The sequence below is a fragment of the Prionailurus viverrinus genome, chromosome A2 (genome assembly GCF_022837055.1).
Source record: "Prionailurus viverrinus isolate Anna chromosome A2, UM_Priviv_1.0, whole genome shotgun sequence".
Taxonomy (NCBI): domain Eukaryota; kingdom Metazoa; phylum Chordata; class Mammalia; order Carnivora; family Felidae; genus Prionailurus; species Prionailurus viverrinus.
The window spans coordinates 87,366,364-87,388,346 of record NC_062562.1 but is presented as its reverse complement, the minus strand read 5'-3'; the positions used below and the strand labels follow the sequence as shown (position 1 = coordinate 87,388,346).

The window sequence follows — 21,983 nt, the reverse complement described above, 5'->3', positions numbered from 1 at the left end:
ACAGTCTTGGTACTAAGCTCCCACTGCATTATACAACACAAAATTAGAATGTTTCTGTGGGAATAAGGATTCCTGTATCCACAAGATCAAACTCAAGGAGTTTTTGAAACAAGTCCCAATCATAAATGAAGAAATGCCGAAGGGAAAACAAAGGTCTTCAAATCTACAACCCCGCTAGAGACAGTTGTTAGAGATACACAGAAACAAGCACAGAATTCTCCAACCTCTTCTTGAAATCATCTGTTCTACTCTGCATCTTTACTTCTCAGGAGAAAGACAGATTATTGGTTAATCTGGAAAATAAGCAATTTTCCCTTACCCTGCTATTTCTATCAACCCAAGTCTTTCTAAACTCCTTTCTCCATGAAATAGTCAAAATTCTTATTTGTTTGTCATTATTGCAATACTGTACAAATAAGCCACAAGTAGAAACAATAATAACAGTCATGGTACAGTTACTATGTAACTCATTCGAAACATCTGATGGTTTAAGTCGAGACATCATTGAGGGGCTTTTTTTTCTTTATCTCCAATGAAAATATGCAAGTACTTAGTGTTACCACAGCACGTTATTGGTTAAGGGAAAGAAATTGAAAGGCAGGTGAAGAAGTGTGGAGTTCTTGCTAGAGCTGTGTCGTTATCCATGTCAATGAAGAAAACGTAGAGTTGTGCATTTGGAGATCGCTGGGAGTTTCATGGATTGACTGTGGTGTTGACTCTTCCCACACCATGCAGCAAAGCCTACCAATCACCGCCCCGCAGAAAGCTCCGTGTCTACCGGCTCCTCGGGCAGCAGCTTTGGCAGCGGGTACAGCGTGGACAGTGAAGGAAGCAGCGGCACTGCAGGGGAGACTAATCTATTTCCTATTCCAAGGATGTAAGTGGGTTTTATGCTTTCTTGCTTTTTTTTTCCCCACTACAAAGTTAACAGCATCATGAGTAAGCTTTTCTTAACACTTAACGGGAAATAAGTAGATAATTATCCAGTTCTGAGTCACTGTCCCTGAAACACTTCAGCTGTGTGTGCCTACGTAGAAAAGAGACTCTTCAGGAAAGGTTGGATTCATTTAGTTAATTCCAAGGATGAATGCTGGTCACTTCCGGGACTGTTTAATAAGTACAATCTGTACTTAGTAAAAACAAAAACAAAAACAAAACAAAAAAACCTGCTAAAATAATAACTAAATTAAGTCCAGCCCTACTAGTGGCTTGAGGCTTTAATCATACAATGACCAAACACAAACGTTAGTGGTATTTGAGATAAACTTAGATTAATTGACTTTGAACCAAAGCAGATTTAAACATATTTTAAAAACTCATATATCATGTTTGAAATAGGTAAACTATTGGGTTCCTCATATAGACTTTTCAATGATAAATCTTACCACAGTTAAAGTGGAAGATTTTGAAGCGTTTTCCTATTTTCTAGAACAAATATCAAGCAATGCATAGGTCTTCAGTAGGTAATCTTGGATTAAAGTTCATTTGTAACAGGTGAAGCCTCAAGAAGATGATACCATAAACTGAATGCAAAATGAAAACAGGTTGTGTTCAGAACGCGTTACCCTGGGTTTAGTCATGGAGGTGGCAAAGATTAGCAGTATCTAAGACACGTATGTAGGTTATATCTGTTTCAATATCAAAATCTCAGCCTCAGTCCTTTCCTTCTCCTCCCCGACAACTAGTTTTCTGGGTTCTCAAGAACGTCTTTGGGTCACACATCTCCAGGATCTAGGTCCCGGTGAATCTAGCCTGCCACTTGGTTTTGTAAGGCCTGTGAACTAAAACTTTGCATTTTTAAATGTTTAGAAAAAAGGAGAAGGAGAAGAAGAATAGCACTTTGTGACACATGACAATTATACGAATTGAACTTTCAGCGTCCACAAATAAAGTTTTATTGGAAGCCACACCCATTCGCTTATGTGTTGCCCGGTACTTCTTCTGTGCTGTAGAGGCCGACTTGAGTACAGTTGCAACAGAGACCATTCAAATCATTTGCTCTCTGGTCCTTTACAGACTTTGCAGACCCCTGATCTGGACCCTGGTTAAAGGATCTCCTTCGTTTTCTCCACGTTGAGTGTGGCCATTTCTGGGAGCGGAAATTCGATTTCTCTTTGTTTTAATGTCAAGGTTTTCATAAATCTTTCCTTTTAGTCTCCAGAATAGTTCTAATATTTAGATAATGGCTCAACTTACAAAAGCAAAAAAATGGGGACATGGGTTCGTACAGTAAGAAGTGGGTTTATTTTGTGATTTGCAAGTTATATTTTTCCAACTTCAATTTTTTTAAATTTATTGGATCACTTGTCCATATCTTTTGCCTTTTTTTATACTTAGGCTATGGATTCAATAGTTATTTATGTTTAATCAGTTCTTTTTTTATTGGAAATTATTTCTTTTTTTTAACTTTTTTTAAACATTTATTCATTTTTGAGAGAGAGAGAGAGACAGAGAGAGAGAGACAGAGCATGAGCAGGGGAGGGGCAGAGAGAGAGGGAGACACAGAATCAGAAGCAGGATCCAGGCTCCGAGCTGTCAGCACAGGGCCTGACGCGGGGCTCGAACTCACAAACTGTGAGATCATGACCTGAGCTGAAGTTGGACGCTCAACCAACTGAGCCACCCAGGTGCCCCTGGAAATTATTTCTAAAAGGAGTCTGATCTCATTAGTTCTCTGCCTCTGATGATCCAGTTGGAAGAAAATGTCAGCAAATTCATTACATTTCTCTCTCTAGGCTATGAATGTCATATGAATTTGTAATTTTTTAACCACACATCACTTAATATACTTCCAATTTATCCTTACATTTCAAAACAATTTAACACTGCTGATGAAGTTATAACTTCCAGAGAAAAACCACGTTATTTCTTCAATATTTGAATATCTGAAGTAGAAATAGATTATGTGTTTTTACATATATGCCACGTTCCTGTTTTGTTTTTCCCATTTTCCTGTTCTCTTATAAATCAGAGCCTTTAAAAACTGCCTAGGACACTATTGTTTTGCCATACGAGCACAAAGAAAAATTCTCTCTTCTAAAGCATTACAGGATATACGTAAGAAGCTGTACTTGGTATTTTATACACTCTTCTGTGTCTAACACAATTATTGCTTAGGCTAACATAAGAGTTTCGTAACTATTTGTGGGTTCCTGGGTGTTCAGTCAGTTAACCTTCTGACTCTTGGCTCAGGTTATGATCTCAGGGTTCATGAGTTCAAGCCTCGCATCAGGCTCCGTGCTGATGGTGTGGAGCCTGCTTAGGACTCTCTCTCTCTCCTCTCTCCTCTCTCTCTCTCTCTCTCTCTCAAAATAAATAAATAAACTTAAATAAAAATAAAATTTTAAAAAGAGTTTAATAACTATTTTGTGATTAACAAATATAAATTATAAATTGTAGTCAGCATGTTCTGAGATGAAGATTATTTCCTGGGAATTCAAAAAAATTGCATCCCTTGCATAACCCACAGTCATCACATTCATTATGTATGAATGTACAGACATATGTTCATTACATTCATTCAAATGGGACCCACAGTCACATTTCCTTCGTATTTCAGTTAGCTTTGCAATGCCACACAAATTTCTGTATAATCTTAGAAATGCCTCTAATCCTTAAGCCTATGGACCTAATGTTAAAATCAGTTTTCATTAGAAACAAAGACTGCAGTTGAATATCACCATTAAAATTCAAAAGCTAGTACTCGAGGTCAAATAAAAAATTACCAAAACTTTATTTTTATTACTGTTACTAAATACTTTCATTATTTTGTTAAACCTAGGCAAATATAGGGCACTAATTTCTTCAGTACTCTCATCTGTCAGATAAAACGGTTTTCCCTTTTGTTTGAGCTTGACTCAGTAACAAATTTTTTGGGTTCCCTCCGCTAGTCATAGTGACTGCTCACGGTGAGATTGCTACTGACTTATGAAGCTTTTCTCTCTGACTGGACTAGAGCAGAGTCAATTTTTTTTTTTTCAGTTATTGTCTATTTTTATTGAGTCCCAATGAAGCAATTACACAAATTAAAGTTTTGTGCATTGCCTAATCAAAACTTTTTTGTATATATTCAGATGCAGACTATATCTATCTATCATCTATCTATCTATCTATCTTTATACAGGTATATATATGATTTCTAACATTTTTGCAGGTATTTGGTCCTTCACACTTGATAAAAATTTGTGTTTAAACCTCTGACCTAGAATTGTCATAATGGAAGAATGTGATGGCTTTCAACATAAAATGATTTCTGATTTTATGTCTATTCCTCTTTCGTGATGGACAGAACCTTTTCTGTAAAATGGTTAGATGATCCTTAGAGCAGTTTTCAAGTAAGATGTAATTGGATTCTTAAGAAATGAATACAATTACATTTTCAGCATGTTCAACAAACCAAATATTTTTTTGTGTGAAAGTAAGAAGTAGTTGTTACTAAATACTACTTTTAGAATTATTGCCTAGCAAGTATAGTATCAAGGCGTTCTTTTGTTCAAATACCCATTTTAACACTTAAGGGATTTTATTTCCTCTTTTTAGAACATATTACGTAAGTACATATTAAGACAATTCCAGAATCTTTTCGACGCCATGTAGCTTTTTCTATGACTGAAGAAATACAAAGTAGCCTATAGCGTTTTGGCTGTTACATTATCAATATTCTGAACACAGAGTGCTCAAAATATCATGAATTCTTCATTGATTTGGCCTTCCAGAAAGTTCGAAGCTGAAACTCCAAGAGTAGTAGACTCCGGCTGAATTCTAAAGCCATTATGTGATGCTTATTAATATTTTCTATTTATTGAATTTTACGATGTTTCAGGCACTGTGTTAAGGACTTTATGTGCATTTTCCATGTGATTTTCTCATACCCAGGAGCGATCTAGTGTTACTATCTTTATATTCCAAAAGGAGAAATAGATTCACTAGATTAAGTAGATTCACCTTAGATGACACTAGCATGAAATAGTGAAGCCAGAAGCAGAGACCAGGAGGTCTGACTTCAAAAGCCCATATGCTACACACAGCTGAAAACATAGGCAGGATCTGAAAGTCACTAAGTGAAATAAAAATCTGTGTCATTACAATATTATTTGTGTAAGTTATTTATTTCAGATTTTCCCTCTTCGCCAAAGGGCCTGTATAGGTTATCATAACTAAGTGTAAAGATATAAAAACCCTTTTCACTTCTTAAGTTAGAAGTGGGGAAAAAACACAAGCCCCCAATTCTAAAACAAAATTTGAAAATTTCATGACAGTCTGATCTTTGATAAATGAGTCAACACATGAGACACTGAATTTCGAGGTATGATGTTCAGACTAAGTAGGAATAATAAACAAGCCCCTATTTTAAAGTTAACACAATGCGGAGCAATTTGCTGTCTTTATGTTTGCCATTCGAGTAATTTATCTCGGGTGTGAATATATAATGTCATTGTATTTTTGTGAACTTGGTCTTCTCGTTTGCACTTAGGAGATCATGACTTTTTACTTTCTTTTTAAACAGAGGGAAGATGGGGCAGAATGGGCAAGAGCCTGTAAAACAGCCAGGGGTAGGAGTGGGACTAACAGACGCTGAAGGTAAGTTCAAATTTTCAATATTGGATGCTCATAGAATCTACATGTTACACCGCAAGCATTTGACTTTGGTTTTCTCTGAATAGAAATGTAAATTTCTAAGTAGTGATGGTGAAAGCACTACGTAGGTACAGCCTCATTTTCTCTGTTCTCTATTAAAGTAGAATTATTTTGTGATTTCATTTAACCATTTCCCAACTTCTTTGTTTATATTTAACCTTTAAGTAATTTTGGGTCCTGAATGTTTTAAAGAGAAAAAAGAGTGAGGATGACTGGAGAGAGACTCCAATGACCTTCTCAGGAAAAACAAATCACTTGTTGAATTTGAAAAAAAAAAAATTGTTAAAATACCATGCAAATAGAAAATAAAACATGAGACTTCACTTAAATGGAAATTCTTTATTTTTTTATTTTTTAAATGTTTATTTATTTTTGAGAGAGACAGAGAGAGCATGAGAGGTAGAGAGGCAGAGAGAGGAAACACAGAACCCGAAGCAGGCTCCAGAGCCTGATGCAGGGCTTGAACTCACGGATCGTGAGATCATGACCTGAGCCGAAGTCGGACGCTTAACCGACTGAGCCACCCAGGCGCCCCTAAAATGGAAATTCTTAAGAAGAAACTAAGGGTATAAAAATCATTTTAGAGAAAAAAATAATGATTGAACTTACTTCTAACGTGAAAACCTCATTTGAAATTAAATTTGGTTTTATTAAACAAATGATAAATGTACAACAAAATGCAAAAAAAAAAAATCCTGAACTTCTGCAAACACATATTCAGTTTTTGTAAGGTGAACAAAGACTAGCTTATCTTTCATAATATTATGATAAGATCTGACAGCACTGTTCTCCTTCTTCAAATGAACCTCCTGTCACTAATTTTAACTATCTTAATTATTTTATACTATTCCAAGTACTTTCCATGTGTTATCTCATTTAATTCTTAAAATTACCTGTGAAGACAAATAATACTATATACAGGTTGTACATGAAAAGAAGCTGAGGTGCAAATAGCACACAAGAAAAGAGCGAGGGACGGGGACCCGGGAAAATGATGCCGAATCACCTGCTATGAAGAAGAATGATTACTGGCACGGTGTCACAATGACAGTAGATGAAGAGATAGGAAACCCATATTTGGATTTCAAATAGGGTCCTGTTACCTAACCGGTGACCTGATCTGTCTTCGGAAACCTCATCGGGCAAATGCTGCGTGCGAATGATGCCTGAGGTTCCTCGTGAATGAGTGGATATCACATTTTTCTGGTTCTACTAAAAGTTTTTCTTTAGATTCATTCACAGACTGCTTTTCTTTCACTGGCTGCCATTTTCCCCAGGGTCCCACCCCCATCTACCCATCATTTTGCACATCCTCTCTCTGCATAAACTCATCACCTCTCATCTATATGTTGATTAGACCCACATTTACCCTCTGGACTCCCTGGAATTCAGACTCCAATAGTTCATGTGTGCCAGGCATTTGTGTCCAACCAAGAAAAGGGAAACCACGCTGAGTATTTAAAATAGAGGAGATTGATGCCTGACAGTTATTACATACTCCCGGTCTTCCTGAGAAACCAAGCAGTTAGCAGTGAGGTAGCCGACCTAGGGAGGTAGCTGAAGGAAGCTACTGTCCCTGCAAGCTGGAGGCTAGTGAGAGTGGAAACCCAGGCAAGCCTGAATTGCAGTCAGCAGGAGACAAGGAAGAGAAATGGCAAATGCCAGAAATATATACTGAGATACACAAGGATGGGGAGAAATATCCAAGATGCTTTCTTCCTCCCATTCTCCAACCTCTGTCAGTGCCTGATCAAATACAGATGGAGGCCAACTGGGCAGGGGAGCCTGGGAACCATCCTAGGGCACAGCTGCCCTGACAGGAGAGCAGAGAATGCACCTGAGAATACACCTTACAGCCCAGACGTGCAGGGCCCGGGCAGTATTTTGCCTGGAGATTCCATAGACAAATCAACTTACGTACACCCTGAACTTAATTCACCCTCTTCCAGATCTTGCCTCCTTCTCCTCCTATGCTCTTCTACTACTAACAAAGTCTGCCCTGGTTTACACCATAATGTGCATCTTTTGCTGTCATTGATCTTTGATCTGTAATTATCTATTCTTATGCCTGTCTCCTCCATAAAGTTGAATGACATTTAGACCTAAGCTATGATTTAGTCATCCTGGTGTCCCAGCACTTAGCAGAAAGCCTTTGCCTATAATGTTGCTTTCAGAATGTTTGTTGAGTAAATGAATACACAATATAATCATATGTGAAAGTGATGCCCACTGATTTTCATATGACTCTAGTATTCAAGTAAATAGAGAAGCAATTCATGCGTACTTTTTTTCAAAGTTTAATTACTTACTTTCACTTTTCTTTTAATTTTAAAGTTCAAAACTAAAATTATCTTCATATAAATGTTCATAACTGTCAATGAATAAAAATGTGTTCGTCCTAATACTGCTTTCCTCTTCCTATCAGTCACACAAGAGGGAATCAGTCATAAGCTACTTTGTATTTTACTTAAACTTATGAGTCAATATGTTTATATTTTCGTGAACTGACTAATCAGTAGTTAATCTCAGATTATGGAGCAGAGGGCAGGAGGTTGAGGAAGGGGATAAGATAGAATACATAATGTAATGTGAGTCATTTACAGTCATGTACCCTTTTGGTAACAATATTTTGGACAAGTTCTTTTTTACCAACTTACTTTCCAAAATGTTGCCAATAAGTAAATTTATAATTTTCATATCTATATGAAGTTTGGCATGAATAGTTCTGTAAGAGATAGGTGATATTGCTAACAATATGGGGAAGAAAACTACAGTAAGTATTTAACCTGTACAAACAGTTTTCAGTTGAAAAGAATACACAGATAGGGACTAGGGAGAAAACTATTAAGTTCTCCAAGAACGTAATCATTCTAAGCAGTTAAGAGGAAAATACCAATTTAACGTACAAGATTTTGTTTTGTCCCCATAGAGATATAAGGTCAACTCCGTGTTGTCATCCAGGTAAATTTATGGTACATATTTTGTTTTGAGTGATCAGAAGATTGCTTTCACTTCCTTTTGTTGTCAGTCAACAAAAACAGCCAATTTGTAGGATAACAAACCAGCAAACAAAGCAGACTTAGTTCAATTTGTTTTTAGACATAATAATTTCTTGACTGGATTTTTCCTCCTTTTAATTCTAATCCAGGACACCAGAAAAAGTGTCTCTTTGCAGATTAGCAAGATTATCTTGAGACTGTAGATCTTGCAGTGTTCCACCTCACCCAGAGGGTTTCAGATTACTCATGCAAGCACTTTGTTTTATGCACACCTTGGTCCACTCTAAGGGAAACTGATCTACAAAGATATGCATAGTTTAAATCAAAAGTATATCAGAGATTTTTTTAATGTTTATTTATTTTTGAGAGACAGAGAATGAGCAAGGGAGGGGCAGAGAGAGTGGGAGACACAGAATCCAAAGCAGGCTCCAGGCTCTGAGCTGTCAGCACAGAGCCCCACGCGGGGCTCGAACTCACAAACCGTGAGATCATGACCTGAGCCGAAGTCAGACGCTTAACTGACTGAGCCACCCAGGCGCCCCAAAGTATATCAGAAATTTTAAGTAATCACCCTTGAACAGTTTGTTTTTGTAACATTTTTCTTCTTATTTTGGAATTACAGTGTACACAATACAAAAAGTAATGTTTAATGGGGTTGAAACTTTATGTTGAGCACATTATATGAAATATTTTCTAATGCTAGTCATGTCCTTGTTCTATGTATTGAGTAGATCTATTTATTCTGGGTTCTGATTTTTTTTAAATCTATTTTTCCACTTAGTCATTTTCTCCAGTAATGTTGCATCTTCCCTATAGCAGTGACTCATAAATTTTAATCTCATGCTGAATAATCTCATGCTCAGTGGGTCAGAATGGGAGATCAAGCAAAGGTTCTGGGGTTCCAACCTAAGTTGTAGTAGAAAATAGTAACCCTCTTGTGGACTGTCTCTGCTAAGGAATGGTTGAACTTTCACAATTTAAAAAAGCGCACAATGTAAAGTACAAACAAACACTGTGTTTGGCACATGACTACCATCCCTTAAATTGTAGCTCTTATTAAAAGTGAATATAAAAGAGAGCCATTTGGATTCCATGCAAGAGTGGGATTCGTCAAGAATGACAAAATGTCAAGCACTTTTTGGAAGAGCTATAGAAGACCACTCCTCTTACAGATTTAGTTCAAATCAATTAGACTTCCTATTTGTAGTGACAAGTGTTTTCCCAATTTACGTCAAAACTCTCCCATACCCCTAATAGATGATCTAGCCCTTTCCTACATTGTTTTCATTAAGTGTTACGTAAGTAATAGTGTTACTGTTTGTTAGTGGGTATCCATATACATCACGTACAGTGACCAGCTTGACGCATTTATTGTCCTAAACCAGGTGTTGGCAAGCTTTTGCAGCAGGCATTAGAATCACACTTTGTATGAGGTTTAATTTGCCTGGCTGTGTGTATTTAAAAAACAATCCCCATACATCATTTATTTTCTTAAGTATCTTTAGAAGCTTTAATTTAATCACTCAATTTCCATTTTCAATGGGACAGAACAAATAAACCTCTACCATTATAGAAATACGCTAAACTCTAGTCACAAATATTTCAAATAATTGACTCTGTGAAAGCACATCACCAGTAATGTTAACCCAAGGAAGCAGGCGCCAGGGGAGTAGGCAAGAGAACAAGATTCAACTCAATGTCTTACGGGAAGTGGGTTTTTGTTGTTGTTGTTAAAAAAGCATAACAATTTATGAAAAAATAACGAAAGTCTGTAATGACCACAACAATCTCATTTTAGCTTGCATCTCAAGTTTATTTTATACAGATCTATAGTTTACACATAGCTTTACCAGTGATTCATATGAGTCCCTTTGAGACAAATGAACATGTTTTGCAAAGTCCGTGAGAAAGTGTAGAACAGAAATCACTTCCTGAATTAAACCAATAAAAATCTAGGTCTCAGCGGCACCTGGGTGGCTCAGTTGGTTAAACATCTGACTCTTGATCTCAGCTCATGTCTTGGTCTCCGGGCGGTGAGTTCGAGCTCCTCATTGGGCCCCACGCTGGGCCTACTTAAAAAGGAAAAAAAATCTAAGCCTCAGTATTGGAGTCCTGAATCTCATTATCCTGTTTTGACAAATGTTTTTTTTTAAGATTTTTAAGAGTATTTTTCTCTTTTTAAATAGGAAAAAGAAATGGAGTAGATGATGGGTAACTAACTATCTCCTTTAGGGTTTGTAGATTAGAATATCTAAGTGTTCAATGTAAAATACTCATTTCATTTTCTCTCTTTCCCTGACCAACTGGGGTATTTAAGAGTCAGCCTGCAAAGAGAAAAATATAAAACCACCCTGAAGGCCCTCAGTTAGAGCATAATAACAGATGTTAGAAGGGAATCCAATATGTCACCTAGCAAATAATTGAACACTAGTTGTGACCAGCCCTGGGATAAGGACTGGGCTGCAGCATGGAATGTGACATAATCCTTCCTTTTCTGGAGCCCCTAATAGAGTTCCCACAATTCAAATAATAGGTATTACCTTGTTCCTGAAGAAAAATTCATCTCACCTCTTAAACATTTCCCATTTCTTCAGGCTCTATTTTTAATTAAACTGAGAACATTTCAAATTAAATATGAAATTTTTTTTTGGCTTCTGTATACCACTTCTCCTTTTTTTTATTTTGGAATTTTCAGATTCTATTCATTTTAGTGATGTCAAGAATGCTCTATCAAGGAGTTAATTGATTAATTAATCCTATTATTGAAGTATAGTTGACCTTCAGTGTTGTATTAGTTTCAAATGTACCACATTATGATTTGACAATTCTATCCATTACTCAGTGCTTACCATGATAAATGTAGTCACCACCTGTCACTGAATAATGTTACTACAATATTATTGACTATATTTCCTATGCTGTATTTTCCATCACAGTGACTTATTTATTTTATAACTAGAAGCTTATATCTCTTTTTTTTTATTATTTTTTTTAATGTTTATTTACTTTTAAGAAAGAGAGAGAGAGCACAAACAGGGGAAGGACAGAAAGAGAGAGAGAGAGGGAGACCCAGAGTCTGAAGCAGGCTCCAGGCTCCAAGCTGTCAGCACAGAGCCTGACGTGGGGCTCAAACTCATGAACCGTGAGATCATGACCAGATCTAAAGTCAGATGCTTAACTGACTGAGCCACCCAGGCACCCAGAAGTTTATATCTCTTACTCAAGGAGTTCATTTTACATAAAAAGTTTTCTTTTTTTAAGTTCTGTTTTATTGAAGGTGACAATGGACAAAATTTATTGACAATATGTTTATTGTTACAGCTGTTTTGTCAAAATCATTATGAAAATGTGATGTTATTTGGTTTTTATCTCAATTTTGAAGGTCAGGATGTTATCAAGGGAAATGTGATTAGTGGATTATTTTGCATCATTTCATTATTTGCCCTACACAAATTGTGCTTAAAAATTGACCAATGTAGGCACATTATATTATAAAATTGGTTTCAGTGGATTGAATATGTTTGCTTGTTTGTGAGTTTCTTGCCCTAATTTTACTAATACGTACACTTTGTTTTTTCATATGCCTAGAATTGATCAGTGTCACATGTGAATATATCTGTTTTGTGCAAGGCACTGTGTTAAAATTTGGATGCTACGGAGATCAATTCAATAGGTACGCTGATCTGAGGGGGCTTATGATCTAGGATGGTCCCATCTCATAATCAGGCAGTAAGCGAGCGTACTCAGCCAATGGGTAGAGCCAAAGCATTCACGGTAGTTGGAGACTTTGCCATAGCTGCTGTTAAATTTTTATTACCTTTAGTAATTGTAATGCAGAGAAGAATTGTGATAAAAATTCATAAATTTGAGAGCAAAATTATGTGCTTTGGGCTTTGGAAAGCATTGCTAAATCTCTGGGAGTCAGTGGGGCGATGGGGGCATGATTCTGTGCAAGAAGGTAGCGGTGGTGACTGCTTTGTAAGATGGACGAGGTCTAAATAGTTGGCAGTGGAAGAGGCAAATTCCAGGCTGAGGGAACAAGATGAGGAAAGACACCAATGGAAGAAAGGACCTGGGGTATGTGGGAGAAAAGCAGTTCAGTGAAGCTGGAGCAAAAGGTACAAAGGGAAAGCACAGAAACTGGAAATGTGTACAAAGTCAGGTTGGATATGGAAGTTCATGCTCTGTGAACAGTGGGAAGTATTTGATGTTACTGAGGAACTTAGACACAACACTTACAATATTGAATCTTCCTGTGAAAGAACAAGGTAGACCTCTTTTTACATTCAAATAATCTCTTAGGACTTTTTTGGGCTTAAAGTACGGTTGGCCCTTGAACAGAGCAGGGGTTAGGAGCGAGGGCACCTTGCACTGTTGAAAATCTGTGTATGACTTTTACTCCCCCAAAACATAACAACTAATAGCCTACTACTGACCAGAAGACTTACTGATAACATAAACAGTCAATGAACATGTATCTTGTATGCTATATCTAGCACATACTATATTCTTAAAGTAAGCTAGAGCAAAGAAAATAAAAATCATGAGGAAAATATTTACAGTGCTGTACTGTATTTTTAGAAGAAACCTACACATAAGCAGATGTAAATCCACAGGTAACTTCAAACCCATGTTGATCAAGGGTCAACTGTATACATGTGAAATCCAGGTAGAAACAATATATATTATGTAGTTGGACTGTGAATACAGTCTCAATGCAGGTCTCAGTTTGGATCTAGATTCCGAATCGTAACGTAGTAACATGAACTAGCAACAGGGAGGTACGGTTTCTCTCTTAAGCTCCATCCACCAGGAAAAGAAAAATCTTGGTAACAACATATACTATGCTTCCCCCGCTCCCCCTGCAAGTGATACACAGGGAAATTGAAAGCCAGAGGATTTTAGTGACTTTAGGGGCAAAGTGAAGACACAAACAAAGTCAAGAGACTTTAGGGTCAGTTATGTCTGACACTAAAAGCCATGGTCCTAACCAAAACACAATGCTGCCTCATCAGGGTTTAGGCATGGCAGGTGAAGATATTGAACTTACTGGGAAAAATGAGGGTGGTTGTTCAATCCATGGGTATGAGTAACATGTAAATACGTGAACAAAGGATTGAGTCCAGGGCTTTCAAAGTGGGAATTTAAATCCCTGACTCTTGCTGCTGAGTTTAAATACAGACATATGTAGAGTCAAATTTATAAATAATTTTGTAATAAACCAAATTTGTTCCTTAATTTATTTGCTTAGGTATTCTTTACCTAATAGAGGATATTAGGTACATAATGATTTCTATTTTGATCTAGCTCTTTTGTGATGTGAAATGTAATATTTAATTATTTAAATCAATTTCTTTTATTCTCTGTGATGATATAAATCAATTTTCCTGGAAACATTCCTAGAAAACTTTCTTTTTCACCTTCATATGAAATACATCAATCATATTCAAAATTTTCAAGTATGCTTATGTCTGGTAATGGGCTTTCTGGAATATTTTATTGACATATCTATCTTCTATTTGTCTCTACCACACTTATTCAATTATCCTAATTTTATTTTCAGTTTTTGAATCGGACTGTTTTTGAATTGAAGTTTTATTGAAGCTCTAATGTTGAGGTAATTGATGTCGGTACATAATATTTTCTTATTCATCAACATGGTATATTTTTATATGCCAGTTTGGACATGCTGATTTTTATATGCATGAAATCAGACAACTTACTGAAAGTCTCTAAGTCTCTGGCTCCTAATCTACAAAAGTAAGAACAGCAACAGTACTTCCCTTGTCAGTGTGTTGCAGGGCTTAATGGAAATAGAGTGTGATGTGCTATGCACTGTGGCTGCCTCATAGTCAAAAAATGCTCATTATCATTGTCCTGATTGTCATCTGCGTCGTGTAAGTTATTACTTCCCGCCTCATTTTCCCCAAGCTTTTTTAACTCGTGTTCTCTAAAATGATTTCTTTTTCAGCCTTTGGCATTCCAGTGGAAAAGGTGCTATTGGTTTTTTTTTTTTTTAATTTTTTTATGTTTATTCTTGAGAGAGGGAGAGACAGAGAGAGACACAGAGAGAGAGAGACAGAGAGAGAAAGAGCAGGGGAGGGGCAGAGAAAGGGAGACAGAATCGGAGCTGACAGCACAGAGCCTTATGCTGGGCTTGAATTCATGAACCGCAAGATCATGACCTGATGATCTCAAGTTGGACCCTTAACCTGCTGAGCCACCCAGGCACCCTGAAGGTGTTTTTCGGGTCCTACATTTTCCAATTTGTTTCCAAATACAGGTATTAGGGTATTTCAAGCTGTTCTTCTCCCCCCCCCCACCCCCCACCAAATAATGCTGATGTAATCTCTTGTATAGTAATGTGTCCCCCCTCTTGAGAATGGCTTCCCTAGACCTGATCATATTTTCCCAACCTGCCTGAGTATAAAATCAGTGCAACTGATTTCTGGAACTTTGGTATTCACTAGGAACTTAAAATTGAAGGTGTCTATTAAAAAGTCTATTCTTGAAATATAAAAATCATTCTGGGTCTTTACGCTGAGCCAGATTCATCTCTGGAGGTTATTGACGGACCACTAAATGTTAAATAAGTTTCTGGAAGAAACCATGGATATTTCTTAGCCTTAGTACAGTTCAAAGAACTGGCAGTTACCAAACTTAAAGCTGAGAATATTTTAGGCTCTCAGAAATTAATATTTCTAATGACAATTTTTAATATTTTTTAAAATGTCTTTTTTTTTTTTTGCCTAGAAGTCCCTGAAATGCTTGCATTGGGAGTCAGTGCTCTGATTTATTTATCAGAGAGCAGGTTTTAAATCAAGATAAGGACATTAAATATAGCAAAATATACTGAATGAATATAAGCCAAGAGTATTCTCTCAGCATAGGTGTAGAAAATTTGTAAAATAGATGTATATATGTTATAGACATACAGTGTTTACCTTGTTCTAAATGCCTTTTCATTATCTGGTTCATTTGTAACAAAACAGTAGAGGACACAGATATGAAATAATGATTCCAAGTTTATAGTTATGGAAACAGATTCACAGCAATGAAACCATTCACTGAGAGTCACATAGCAACTTATGAAATAGTCTGGATCAAAACCTAGAGATAAATCATCTAATATCACCTGACTCTGGCCCATTGTACTTTCTAACATTTTTATCTTTATATTGATAGTTATAGTGCTACTTCATGAAAAATTATTTTGAATTTATGAGTCTATAATAATTGGAAAGGAAAACTTTCACCTATGTTGATGCTTATGGCCAATGAACTAATATCAATATCAATTACATTATAGACACTATGTAGCTTACCAAAAAGTTTTAAATCTTGTTTTATCAGATACTTAAAATTTCCACAAAATTGCTGTGCTCAAAATAGAATTGTATTAACAAAATAGATGTGTACACAAATGAAATAACATAATGTATATATGGTAATATGATTATAAATTTTAAATGAAGTGGACATTTTTATTTAGGAGAATATAATTGTGTCATAATTTTCTTCTGTAAGAAAAGAAAACTAATCTACTAGATTATGACATATACCCAATATTTTTAAATTGGATTAATAAAATAAAGTTAAAAATAATATAAATATTTAAGAAATTTAGGAGAGTATTTGTATAACCTTGGTGGCATTTGCAGAGTAGCTCTCTAGCCATTAAATGAAACCCACAAACCATGAAATAAATAATAGATTTTTTGTCTGCAAAAAAATAATAAAACTTATATGTTACAAGAACCAAAAGCAAAGGCAACAAACAAGTGATGAATGGGCTAAAAAAGTTAATATATGATCATCAAATGATCATTATCCTAAATAAATATCTCCTTAAAGGTCTCCCATGTTTTGCTCAAATAAAGAGGAAAAAAAACATGTTTAGAAATTATGACATGGCATTTCAGTGAAACTGACATTTCACTGTAGAGAATTTATCAGTTAACTTATAATTGTTAAAATAAAAAAAAATTAAATGATAAAGCCACCAGGTTCAAGTTCTAACTAATAGTAATTCCACAGGAAATAGTAAGAATGGAGAGGAATATTAATCAAAAAAATAGCACGTTTCTGTCCCAAATCAAAGAAAATAAATTTCCATGTTGCAAAGACAAAAATGAAGAGAACTACACCTGGCATAACATCATCTTAGTTCAGAAAACCAAGGAGGATTTCAAATATTTCTGGAGACAGTTAATTAATTAAAAACATTATATACAAAAGAGGAAGGATAGGGATCCATAAAATTTCTCACCAGCAAAATAAACATTTACAAGTATAGAGAAAAATGGGTAATGCCCTTGAAATTCCAAGTGGCAGGGGTTGTGACTAAAATTCTATTCACAAAGTATCCATCAAGTCTAAGGGTTGAGTTAAATCATTTTGGGGAAGGCTGAGTCTCAAAAATGTTACTACTTATGCTACCTATCTGGACATTACTTGAGGGTATGTTCCACCAAAACAGAGACTAACTCACACTTGGTCACACGCTGACACACACACAACTTGGGCACCAAGAGACAGGAAGAGTAGAGGAAAGAAAGGTGGGAACTTCAGTGAGCAAATGAGAAGAATCTAGACAGGAGCCAGGTGGCAGGTGCAGGGAGCACCTGGGAAAATCTGATCAGACCCTGAAGAATTCTAGCTGCAAGTGGGTGATGAGTGGGGTGTGAGTGCAGGAGGGGAAAAGAGAAATTGCCGGAAGTCATGATGTGTCTGGCCAAGTGAAACATGGTTTTGAGAGGGGTTTTAGTACTCTTGGATATTTTACAAACAGTTAAGGGTAGTACACAGAAAGCTAAGCAAATTGTGAAACAAAAATAATCATTTGAGGGAAAACAAAAAGAATTAGGTAAAGAACCCCATGAATACCCAAATGGTCTCAGATATGAACAATGTTAGTCAACTTAATATAAAAGCCAAATATTAGTATAACCAAGATTGTAACCTAAGTATGTTGCAAGGATGAGGAAGGCTAAATCTTCATCTACCAAAACAAAAAATCAATAGGTTATAAAGGCAATACCAAATTATTTTAAGAAATATATATACAAGGAACCAAAGAAACAGAAAATAGGCAACAATAGGTTTTTCTTGGTGATTTTTTTCAAGGGTTAGGGAAAATGAAGAATTGGGACGTGTGAAAATTGATTTTGGAGAAAGAAGGCATAAAACGTACAATGATTCAACGTTTCCACATATGAGAGAATAAAAAATAAAGCTAGTGATCAAATAGTATTAACAAGTACAAGAAATAAGTGCCATTATTTGCCACAAATAGCTTCCTCCTATTACCCTAAGTGATTATGAATATTCATTTCTTAAAACTCTTTAGGAATAGTTACTGCAATTAAGTGCTGTCATTAACATACTCATTCATTAAAGATATTCTGATCCTGTTACATAGAGAAAGCTCTTTCACTTTAAAGAAACCTGACTTTGATGACAATAAAATACAGAATCTCTGGGGAAGAAAGGCTGTGGAATTCAAACTATCAAGTTGCTTTACCATTTTTTTCCCTGTCACCCAAGAGTTGAAATGAATTTTATAAATGTTCAGCAACAAAAATTTCAGAATTCTGGAAAATGCTAGAATTCATTCAAGATAATTTGTTTTTCTACCATTTAGATTATTAGATATTTTCTCCAATTAAGACATTCTTATTTATTTTATCCAGAAAGTCATTTGGAAATTTATGTAATTTTTTGTAGGGAAAAAAACCCTTTTATATTTAAGCAAAAAGGTAGAACTATCTTCCGCCTCCCCCCCCCCCAAAAAAAAAGGCCAGCACATTTCACAAAAAAAGCCTTTACTCAACCGAATAACACTTTCCCTGAGGAAACCAATTTTACAGATAAGGAAGTAACGCAGACCTAAGATAATATACTCAGAGGAGAGTGCACACGGCTTCTTTTTAAACGTTTGACCGCTAGTCTCTAAAACAATCAGTATATTCTATTTGCTTTGCAACAATAAAAATCATAGGGGGGAAGAAAGCATTCACCTGTTTAATTCTTTTATTTTAAGAAAGAATTGCTCTCTATTCAGGTCATCTTTTGCACTTGAGTATTTTCCTGCATGAAGCAGATGTGGTTTTAGACTGTTATCAAAAGCAGATGCTTACTTGCTCACAAAATAGCACACCATTGTGAATTCTATAATTTACATTGCCCTCTGATGTCCAGAAACTGTCATTGGCGTTAAGGAATACTAAATAGCTGTAGCAGAGCTTTATCTTATGCATTTTATTTTGACATTATTGCTGATATATATGTATACATATTGCGTATGTGTATCAACAATATATATATATGTATTCTATACCTGTATATATCTATATTATATAGATGTGTATGTATTCTATTTGATGACCCATCTTAAAAAACAAACATATCCTCCTCAGTAATAAGAACCAACCATAGAATCACACTCCATTTGTTTGCTAAGCACTTGACTGGTATCTTGAAAATTTTGGTGGCCCCAATTCTTATAACAACTCTGTAAACTAGGTATTATAATATTGATGAGATTCCCACTGTCTAACACAGAGGCTTGCATAAAACACCCACTTAATAAATATTTTTTGAATCGAGAAACCAAGATTCAGAGAGACTTAAGTATAAATCAAGCCTAGTATTATAGGGGTGACATTTGAATATACCTGCCATGAGCAAACATCTCTAAAAGTGATATTAATCATGTATGCCGATGTACAGCTTTTTACGGAGTTTATCACTCTAAAACTGAACTCAGAGATGACATTTCTTCAATTAAAAGCTATCTACTTAAAACTGTAGTAATTCTGCATTTGTATTGGTTGTGCTTCTTTTTTCACAAAGCCCAGCTGGATCTGCAGAAGATGATTAATTATGAATCTCTACCAGAAAGAACCATTGCCGTGGGGAAGACAGATATGTTCATGGACAATTATAAGAGTTATAATACAAGTGAATGCACATTGAATATTAAGGCACTTTGCTTTAGATTGGCTGAGGAAAGCCTTCCTGGCAGGGAGTACTTTGGTAGATGGTTCTTGAAATAAAAGCAATAACAAGTATAACTGGAGGAGGGGTGGTGAGGTTTCCATTAAGAGGAAGCTTCATGTTCAAAGCCTTAGGATTGTGAGAGACTATGTATTATTGGTGAACCTGTGGGCACTTCAGTGTGACTGAAGCAGAGTTTTATGCTGGAGGGAGACAGGGCTTGAAAGGTAATCATGGTTCAGATAATTTTTGAAATATCAGACACTGTCAGCAAGAATTTAAACTCAACCCTGTAGACAGGCAATTGGAAGCTAAGGATGGATTTTTAAAAGGAAAATTGCATGATCAGATTTGGTGCTATGAAGGATGTATTATAAGGGATCACATCTGTAGTCAGGGGACCAGGTAGGAGGCAACTCAGAAGTCCGAGTAAGAAATGATAAGGACAAGAATGCAGGCAGAGACAGCAGTAGAAGAAAAGGGGATAGACAGCTCTGAGAGATATCTAGAAGACAAATAGGAATGTATTCATTTTAGGGACCTCTCAGTCAGTTAAGTGTCTAACTTCAGCTCAGGTCATGATCTTGTGGCTTTGAGAGGTCGAGCCCTGCATTGGGCTCTGCACTGACAGCACAAAGCCTGCTTGGGATTTTCTCTCCTTCCTTCTCTGCCCCATCTCTCTCTCTCTCTTTCTCAAAATAAACTTAAAAAAAAAAACCACACACAACCTTTAAAAAAAAAAGGAATGTGTTCATTCTAAAAATGATTCAGAACAAAAATGCAAACAGAGAAGTTTTAGGCACTAGCATTCTAGAAATGAAATAATGTGATTATGGTCACTTTTTTAAATGATCAGTTGTTAAAGCAAGTATGATTTAAAAAGAAGAAACTAAAAGTGTTAACAGAGCTCAGTGTAAAAAGTGATAAAATAAAGTGGGGGGAAATGATAAAAAGCAAACCTGTGCTTCACAGAATTTTAAAGAAAGAAATAGATTGTGTTTTAAAAAGCCATATGGTATGCGCGTCAGAGAACATTTTTAAGATGAATTAAAAGAGTAAAATGGAGTTTGAATGAGGTTGAACACTTAAAGTTTGCTCTAACTTTGTCTTTATACACGTACAGTGTCCTCTCCTTGATCTCTTATTTGGAAAGCCTGATGGATCAGCCCCTCCCATACTGATCACTGTGTGAGCCTAGGCGTAGGGCTCTCTGAGCGAAGGGGGAAAATCACTGGCAAACAAGTTCAGATGAGGGATTTGATTTTTTTTAATAAAAATTGCCAGTCTCTATCCCGAAGACAGTGAGGGGATTAGTTGAATACTTTTTATTTTATCCGTCTTTGGTATGTTACAAAGAAATAAAAAGTTCAGATGCTACCATAAGGTATTAAAAGCAGGTTTAGTCAAAAGAAGTTACTAGTCTATATTTGAAAACGCATGAATGTTGGCATACACATTTTAGAAAGTTCTCTGGGAACACTAAGGGCTTTTTTCAGAAGCATGAGAAATGGAATTTTTCAAAATACTCCCTCTTCTAAAATTAACGGACTTAGTGTTCTTACCTTTTGAAATGTTTTTTTTTTTCATTCAGTAATATTTCATTAACCAAAGAAACAGGATTACTGGTTGAACAGCTTAAGTCAGCACGCTGTCTTTAGTACCGAGTTATGTGAGTCCATTTTCCATTCTGCGGTTCTGTATTGAGTTAAGCAGGGGCATCTGTTGGGCTTCTAACTGTTGTAATTGGTGGAAAAGGTAGTTTAAAGTGATTTCAATTACTGCAAGAGGCCAGAAAAACTGGAACCATTTGTCAACAATTTATTTTCAAGACAGAGAGTTTTTTCTTCAAGTGTTTGTTACTTTGGATAGTCTGATGGTTTGAATTCATTTTCTTTTAGTTAATGATGAATTGGCTGGGTCAACATTTAGGTCAAGTTGTGCAGTTTAGTTGGATTTCAAGACTGCTGTGATATTTCTCAGCCAATTTACAGTCTGCTTTTTTTATAGTCAGCAGTGTGGTTATCTGGATAAATTTAATATGAGCTGTTGCTCATTGGTTTGTGGATGTTTAGAGCTGAAATGGGATCTGTTTTCAGAATGTGTGGGGTTTTTTGTGAGGTTAGAAATATGAATTAGCAATTTCAGATTAAGGTCTTTGTAGCATTTGATTTGATGTGTTAGGCTCTCATAAAACTAAGTTTAATTGAGCATTTTCTCCTTCATAGATTTTTTTTTTCCTTAATAAAGTGCTCAGGTATATTCAAAATAAGATATTCCACTAAAACGTTCCTGAAAGTAATTTTATTTTAAATTAAGAGAATGGAATGATTGTGTTACTGAAAAGAATGA

General features: G+C 35.9%; 1 protein-coding gene across 2 annotated transcripts in view; it reads left to right on the top strand.

The window, feature by feature from the left end:
• PCLO (piccolo presynaptic cytomatrix protein) overlaps positions 1-21,983 on the top strand; it is a 423,639-nt gene that overhangs the window by 374,431 nt on the left and 27,225 nt on the right. For both annotated transcript variants that reach the window (XM_047849897.1, XM_047849896.1), the window contains exons 21-22: positions 736-877; positions 5,507-5,580. In XM_047849897.1, the coding sequence (XP_047705853.1) occupies positions 736-877; positions 5,507-5,580 (216 nt within the window). The remainder of the gene's footprint in view (positions 1-735; positions 878-5,506; positions 5,581-21,983) is intronic.